Source organism: Sardina pilchardus, chromosome 21, assembly GCF_963854185.1.
Source record: "Sardina pilchardus chromosome 21, fSarPil1.1, whole genome shotgun sequence".
Lineage (NCBI taxonomy): Eukaryota > Metazoa > Chordata > Actinopteri > Clupeiformes > Clupeidae > Sardina > Sardina pilchardus.
Window position 1 is genome coordinate 28,691,883 of NC_085014.1, and position 9,141 is coordinate 28,701,023.

General features: G+C 41.1%; 1 protein-coding gene across 1 annotated transcript; it reads right to left on the reverse strand.

The window, feature by feature from the left end:
• Positions 1-254: 254 nt before the first annotated feature.
• On the reverse strand, positions 255-3,476 carry LOC134069170 (proheparin-binding EGF-like growth factor). The gene is made up of 6 exons (XM_062525053.1): positions 3,230-3,476; positions 2,325-2,546; positions 2,001-2,193; positions 1,549-1,710; positions 1,313-1,401; positions 255-1,203 (listed from the first exon to the last, which is right to left on the reverse strand). Exons 1-5 carry the CDS (start codon positions 3,270-3,272, stop codon positions 1,329-1,331), a joined length of 693 nt encoding a protein of 230 aa, XP_062381037.1. The 5' UTR covers positions 3,273-3,476; the 3' UTR covers positions 255-1,203; positions 1,313-1,328.
• Between the last annotated feature and the right edge of the window lie 5,665 nt (positions 3,477-9,141).

The window sequence follows — 9,141 nt, forward strand, 5'->3', positions numbered from 1 at the left end:
AGTCAAAAGGCTATATTTGGGTTATCATTCCTCACATTTCTTAAAAATAATATGGCCCGAGCGAGAGACTAGATTCAGCTGGCTGCAAGAGGAAGTGACTCACTGATACAAACGACTGATCTCATTATGAAGCCTAGGACTCCAGGGCGCAAGAGACTGGCTTGAGAAAATGGGTGGTGTAGGCAAATATGTCAAATGTCCAGTAAGAAAACCCATCCTTTTCGCTTTCAAAATCAAAATGACACACTGAACTGTTGGTTTAAAAGATCTTTTATTCACATTTCTTGAGCTTAACAACAATCTCACTGAGCTGATCACGGACAGAAAATGTATCCTTACACTACCAATACACTGCTTGATCATTTTGTGAGTTAACAGTAACTACAGTAATGGAATTCTTAATTTCATTGTATTACATTGTCATGTCATGAGAGGAGCACAACAATGTGGATACTTTTCAGTCCACAGGCCCTAAATATTTTAACAAGTGGTAACTGAGACAACTGCATCATTATGACACAAATATATAGATTGAGGATAATGTACAGTAATCCCCATTATTAGTCCTTTTAATAAACAATTTATCCATTTTAGGGAATACAATTGTTTGCCCATAAATATTGTACAATAAATATTATTACATTAAAACCAGTACAAATATACGGGCAGTGCTTTTTTTGTTGTTGGGAGACATAAGAATAAATATCACTTAACATAAATAAATAAATTAAAAGATAGGCATAAATAAAGTTTTTACAGTACACAAGACAACAATGAAAATGTGCGGGGAGAAAGAAAAAGCAGTTTCGCGTAAACACTCCATTCAAAGACAAGGTTCATCGCTTTGGGGATGACCCTCTTGCCCTTGACATCAGGCACATCGGTCTTAACGTTTCCACAGTCCTCTCTACATTCAGACTACCTCCATCTCAGACAACATGGCCTCGTGATCACCGCCTCTAGAATGTGGCCTAACCCTCGTGGGCCTAGTCCTGGGCACTCAGGCCTTCTCTGTCCCATCTCCCTGGACGTTGGGCTCTTCCAGACGTGACCCAATTCATGTCTGTCCAGCGGGTCAGTCGGCGAGAGGAGGTCAGTCACTTGTGACGGGAACAGTCACTCTACCTCCTTCTGTCGTGTTCTTCTTATTGGCCTGTTTACTTCTCTTTTTTTATTTTGAGGTAGAATTTCCACATCTCCACCCTAAAATTAAACAATCACAAAAGAAATGATTAGTCACACTAACTCCAGTGCAGTCAACTGAAAAAAGAGGCGGTATTGTCCATGTGGGATGTGTTGTGTGGCCACTCACCAGTCCTTCTCCTCGGTCAGTGGTGTGGCGCTGCCCCCAGCTTCACCTTCTCCTCGTTCTCCACATCATAGGCACCTCGCTTGTGAAACCTGCGGCCACATTCACAAACGAACATCAGACCTCCAGTTCAGCCGCAAACAAATATCAAGTCAGCACTCTCATTCTTTTCCCGCTCTTATAGAGCAACTCCCTCCACCCCAGGCCCCCGCTGGACGCATGTGGACGTGTGGACTGACCTCAACGCCAACAGGAGGCCGATGATGATGAGACAGAGTGAGGACAGCACCACTGCCACCACTGCCAGCGCCGTCGTCCTGTTATATCCTTTGTCTGTTTTACTACTGGGCAAAATCCAAATGACGTCGTGACATCGCTCCCCGGAGTAACCTTCGTGGCATCTGTAGAAGAGACATGTGGTTAATGATTTGGCATGTAGTCCCTTATAGACATAAAGACAACACTCAGATCAATGGAGGTGAGGAGGATCAACAGAGATCACAATGCATGTATGAGGATGCATGGAGTTTGCTTTAAATATGTTTTTGTATTATGTATTTCAGAAACTTCCACTGTAGAGCTTATGTTGTAAAACAGGGACTAACTACATTCAAAGTCCATGTAATGAATCTGTAGGAACATTCAATGAATGTATAAACGGATGATGGATGTGCAAGTGGACAATACTTACATGCATGAAGGTTTGCGGATGTTTGCGAGGTATTGGCAGGTGCCATGGATGCAGAAATCCTTATATTTCTTCAGGCATGGATTCCTCTTCTTCCCCTTTCCCCTCTTCCTGCCCTTGCCTCTCCTCCTCTTCCCCGACTCCTTCTCTTCACTCAGGACTTTGCTAGGATCCTTAGGTTTACTGGAAAGGGCAACTAAAGACAAACAGGGAATAATCAGTTATAATCTTCTTTGACACATCTATATCAGCAGTAAGATGACAACAACCACTAGTGTTATTACTGACTGAGGTTCCTGAGGTTCCTGTTATTACATATTACATTACCTCTGGGCATGTAGTCCCCTGATACTTCATAGTCGTCCTCGTCATCATAGTAGTAATCCTCATCTTCATCTTCCTCTTCATCATAATCCACCTCATGCGGCAGATTGTCTTCTGCAACCCTTTTCTCACTCACTGGTTCCAACAGGTTAAACACCACAGTCTGCGGAGGCTTTTCACTTTCATGCTTGTCGATTGAAGCACCACTGACCAACTTGGAAAGCACTGAAATATGAGAGGAACAAAGTTCAGTGAAATGAATGGATTAACACTTAACTCGTAAACTATACCATGAATGAGTTGAAAGAGATATAAACATGAATTGGGAGTTATTTCTTTGATGAGGACAAGTCACACAAACACACATTCACAGAGATGTATGTATGTGTATATAATATGTCTATTCGATATACAAAGAGAGTTCTGCCATAGCCACACAAAAATGTCATGCATAGACACTTAGGTAATGTTCGAATATGAGAGTTAAAAATAAATATATCCAATTACATAAAACATGATTTAAAATAGATTGATGACCTAGATCTAACCCTGTAGTCGAGATGTTCTGAAAAATATACGTTAATGTAAAAAATAATAGCATTGTATAGGCTATAATTCCATTTTAGATAGGCTGTATGGAGAAGCATGGTCAAAGTGTAGCCTAGCCTATACATGGTTCACAGACAGACAGACAGACAGACAGCCACACACACACAGACACAGACACACACACGCGACTTTTAAAAAGTTGACATCATTGCAGTTGCATGTCACTATTTCTGAGATTATAACACTAGCCTACAGCTGAAATTCTATACATTAGGTATAGGCTACTAGGCTATCAGACATATATGATATTACTTTTTTTCTAGACAGCAACAGTGAACTTAAGTAATTCTAAGGCTTACCCAGAGCGTGGACCACCAAAAGTGCCACTGTTGAAATCCTCATGTCTACGGCAAAACCCAAGCGAATGATCTTCGAGTGTGGGAAATAAATCACTTCGACAACTTGTTTTTTCCTTAGATCACGGAGTTGAATCCACAGAAACCTTGTGAACAGAATCCTTTCGTTTCTTGTCGTTTGATTCAACTTAAAAGATGACGGGACTTCAACACTGTGCGACCAACACCCTCGCTGAGACTGCCGAAAGAGCCAGAGAGGTAGAGCATCAAGCATTTATATACCGGTCGACCAAGACCACGCCTATTAGCCAGTAGCGAGCGTCGTAAAGCACACCATCGCGCTATGTTAAATTACAAATTGAACAGTGCCGAGCTTGTTAACATATTGCTTTCTTGGACTAAGCACAGTAGGCTATTTATCTATTTCAACTAGGCCTTTACACAAGTAAAGGCCTAGGCCTATAGGTTTAACATTGATTCAGTAAATCAAACAATTCATTTTAATTGTGAAGAAGGACAATATTTTGCATCTTAGTCTAATTAAAATGCTTATCTTTTAGCCTATTAAACTATTACTCTATTAGCCTACTCTTTCTAGGCGACCATAACGCAGGTCCAGTGACAGTTGTGCGACAGACGCTTTATGTCGCCATCGAGTGGTAGAGATGGAACAAACAGAATGTTTCACAGCCAGGCTGAAGAGTAGACCTACTGCTGCTGCTGCTGCGACTGCTACTACCACTACTACTACTAGCCTACTACTACTACTACTACTACTAATGATAATAATAATACAATTACGATGAGATATCTGAATCAAAAATCTGAATAGCCAATGATGAAAAATGTAAATTAATAAATCAGACATTATTTCATTATGGGATTTTTTTATGGGGATTTTTTTTTAGCCAATCTACTTTTGCTTCCCTTTTAGGAACTCTTGACACACAAGCCTTTGCATTCCGTCGCCTATTGTTTTGCATTCCCTTTGCATACTTTTGTGTTCCCTCGCAATTCATTTGAGTGTGAGTAATACACAACTGAAAAAAAAAAAACTTAACACTAACCCTCAAATGTAGCTCAAAAAAGTTAAACAAAATCCCACTTAAAAACAAGACAATGAAAATCCTTACTACAACCCTTTGAGGGCTCTAAAGCATTGTTCATGTGTTTTGACCTTTTTTAAAAAATGAGATATCCAGAGTTTTGTGTCTATACTGTAGGTCTACTGTTTGTTTCTGTTTACTATATAAACTTTTCAGTCTAAGCCTAGTAATAATAACAATAACACAACAACGACAATAATAGCCTAATAATAGCCTAACTATAATAGGCCTAATAATAATGCCTGTAAAATTCTATTAATAGCCCAGCCTGGCATTTATTTGCCTGAATTGCCAAACTCATCCTGTTTATATTTGGAACAGGCATCTATGGGCCAGGCCTTTCATACAAAACGTTTGCACTGCAAATACTATCAAATTGACTAGTGTAAACAACATGGAATGGACTCATAAGACGCTTTTCTGGCTTTCTTTATCGTGCAGGTAAATCTGAATGAATTCAACCGTAGCCTATTGGTGTTAATCTTTCTGCAAAATTAACTAAACAGTTGTGGATAATCTAACCAATCTATCAATGCAGCATGTCCATATTGACAGAGATAGAACCATTTAGGAACTCTGCACTGCCAGCCTTTCATCAGTGAAGAATAAGTATTCTAAGCAGTCTCTAACTATTATAGCTCAAGCAGGTAATCTGGCAGGCTGTAAGATGTGCTGCAACTAACTTCTATTAAAAAAAATCTTTTAAAAAGCTTATTGTCCAAGCCACATGACCTGTGACTTGAATTGATGACATGTTACCATATGGCAGTGGTTCTCAAACTCTTTCTGTCATTCCCCACTTTGAGGAGGGGAATTTTCAAACCCCACTTAACCCCACGAACCCAGCAAAATGCTAATGTTAAAATACTTTTACTACATTAGCCTACATTTCCTGTCTTAGTCTACTGGATCAGATGTTATTTTACTTCATATATCGGTCTGTTTATGACTTATGCTTATGTGTGGCCATTTTGTTTTGAATCTATGATCTTCCTTGTCAAAAAAGAACGGCATTATTAAAGATTATCACAAAAGAATATATTTCTTCCTGTTCCTCGTGCCCCACCTGTCATGTGTCTATTCTCCACTAGTGGGCCCCGCCCCACACTATGAGAACCCCTGTCATATGGCCAGATAAAATTGACTCCAAATTCAAACTCTGGAGATTGTTTGCTGCATTCATCTGTAATTATGAATCATAAATCATAAATCTGTGTATTTTACATCCTGTCTTTTTTTTGTGCAGAGCAAATTTCTGTCAAGGATTCCCGGGAGACTGAAAGACCGGGGTGTACGAAACTTGGTGGGCAATTAGCCCCACATGGATAGCATGGAACCATTGTTTTTCGACGCCCCACAGCCGGACTGGACCCCCCAAAAGGAGGGCAGGGCGGAAACAGTTTTCGGTGAATATCTCAAGAACCGTAGGGCCTAGGAGGACCGCCTTTTTTTTGTATGTTGGTCTTAAGGGGCCATCTCAACCCATCCCATAACCACTCATTTCATGTATAGCGCCACCTAAATTAAAAAGCAAAAATTAAGCGCTGTAAATGCTCAATGGTGTTTTGAGCCCCCAATGTCATCTTCCAGGCAGTGCTGCCACTGTTGACTTAATGGCACTTAGTCCTACCCCTAACCCTAACCTTAACCAATGCCTAACCCTAGTGCCTTCCAGGCAGCGCTGCCTTCAAGACTACATTGGGGGCTCAAAACACCAAGAAACGTTGTAAATAATAAATAAAGTAAGGTATCTCTGCATGGCTGACATGTCAAAACTGCACGAAATTGGAAGTGTAGGATCATACCAAGTTTCGTGGAACTCGGTTCATGCCATGTCAACCCATCCCATAACCACTCTTTAATGTATTGTGCCACCTCGTACAAAATGAAAAAGCAAAAATGAGGCATTGTAATTGGTTTACAGGTTCAAAACTGCACGGAATTTGAAGTATAGGATCATTATGACGCCCTCTGAATGTATGCCACGTTTTGTGTAATTTGGTTCATGGGGGACCATACAATAACTGAATATATGTGTACATTTAGTGACTGTACAGTACACTATGCACACACATGCAGACACACACACACACACACACACACACACACACACACACACACACACACAAATAAACACACACACACAGACAAGCACAGACACACACACGCATACACACACAAGTACAGACACACACACACGCACACACACACACACACACACGCACATACACACCCAGTACACCCAATACACACAGGTACGCACACACTTACATGTGCACACACACTTACACTCACACACACACGTATTTACACTCACACAAGCGTGATTTAAATGTCATGTAACCATCATGCTATTACTCTCCCATCATGAAACATATCAAGCTATACTCATCTTCATCTAGTTCTCTCACTTCACAATTGTCTTTTTTTGAATTATCATAACAGGCGACTATACAGATAACCTTGCAGCCTCACTCATTGCATTGTTCAGTGAAGAGGACAGCAGTAGGTTTTTTTTTTTTTAGATGACAGGATATCCTATTGGAAGTGAAGTGGGCACTTGCTTGTTTTCATTTTTTTTCTGTTCATAAATCCAATCATCATTTTATCTTTCTCAACAGACAAACAACAGTCAACACTTCAGCTAGCCAAAGAGGATGGTGCTGGAGACCAAGTGTTGGCTGTGGTTCATCCGAAATTGGACGCGGAAAAGTTCTGTGCCAGAGTGGCACATGAGCGTACGGCCACACAGCGGGGTGAATGGCGAACGGCTCCAACGCCAGAGCTAAGAGATGAGGAGGAGTACGTGAGGAGGGAAATCCTTCTGCGCTTTTTTGCCAGGAGGGGCATCCACAGTGAGAAGGCAATCAAGCTCGAGGCCTTGCATCACACAAAACTTTTATTATATATATATTTATATATTTATATTTATATTTATTTAAAAAAAAAATATATATATCTTTTTGTTGTTTGACTCCTATCTCATATTTCCATTTGCCTTATAGTCGTTAATGCTCTGCATAAGATGATCACCTACGTTTAAATACATGATTCCACTGCACATCTAGTTGATACTTCAAGACAAAAGAGCCACTAAACTACATGGAGCCTCAAAGCCCTACGACACCTCATAACTTGACATGGAGGTATTTCTTGGGACAGAAAACACCCCAATGTACTGTCTGACAACACCACATGCTGCCAACGGCCAGGAGAAATCCTTTCTTGTATCTCTAAGTCTACTCAGGAAGTCACCATTACAACTCCACCAAAGTTACCACCAGGCCTCCTCCAATCTGCTAATATACCATGTTCACCCAGATCCCCACTTCATTGGAATCACAAAAGGTGTGACTTCAGTGTACATTAATATATGCATTAATATAAGCTCATCAGCTCGTTTCGTCTTGAGCACACCTGAAAACAAAGACAAGACAAAGAAAACGAGCAGAAGGCCTACAGGCCGTCACAACACACACACACACACACACACACACACACACACACACACACACACACACACAGACACACACACACACACACACACACAGAGACAAGCACAGACACACATGCATGCACACACAAGCACAGACACACACAGACACACACACACACACACACATAAACACACACACACACATTCAGAAGGAGAAGAGGATAGTACAGCTAACAAAAGCAAAAGGGTGTGTGTGTGTGTGTGTGTGTGTGTGTGTGTTTGTGGGGAGGAGAGTCCTGTCTCTCTGTCTGTGTGTAGTTATTTTTGTATGCCACTATGGACAAAAGCATCAGCCAGTAACCATAACCATAACTATAACCATAACCGATTGTTAAAAAAGACAATCAAAATGAGTGAGCTGGGCTGTATAGAATGAACATTCTAAATCCTTTGTTGCTGCATCAAAATTATCACTGTGACAACTTGGATTGTTCTCTGAAGATTCCATTCCAAAATGTGCAAGTTAGAATTTTCAGTGTGAATTCCAAGAATCTGCTCAGTCTTATTAGACACTTCAAAGCAGACAGGTGGCAAAAATGAAGCTCAGTGAACTTTTCAGCTGCTGTCTCCCGATCGGAGGGAAGAAGCAAAAGAACAAGAGGGTTGACACCAGCAAAAAGAAGAAAAGAAAGGAGGCTAAGCGCCTGAAGAAGGAGATGGGAGATAAGAGGAGAAAGGAGGCCCTTGAGATGGACATCTCCAAGGTGCAGAGAGTGGAGACTGTAGCAGTGTCTCTGGATGAAGCGAAGGACGGGCCTGCAGAGAGATTTGACGATGAAATGGCTGTGATTGCTATTCACCATGGTGAGATAACTAACGCTAAGCCCTTATCTCATACACTTTAATGTTGTAAAACTCCTTCATCAGAATCATCATTTCATCTCTCTCCAAAGACCTGATCGAGTCATCTGCTGACCGTGGAACACCTCAGATGGATGAGGGGGGCTGTAGGACCCCATCCCCTCTACATGGTGATGGAGATCAAGAGATCAGCAAAGAGGACTGCAGTAAGTATCACAATTTCAGATGGTTGAATAGAGGACGATGAATAGAGATGGATGAAATGGACGCCTACGTTTGTATGTTGACAGATTCACCAATTACAATCATCTTTGTCCACAGACCCGACCGAGTCCTCCATTAACAACGAGACACCTCAGCTGGATAAGGGAGCCAGTAGGAGCCCATCTCCGCTGCATGTTGATGAATATCAAGAGATCAGCAAAGAGGACTGCAGTAAGTATCACAATTTCAGACAGTTGAATAGAGGTGAAATGGACGCCTACATTTTAATGTTGACAGATTCACTAATT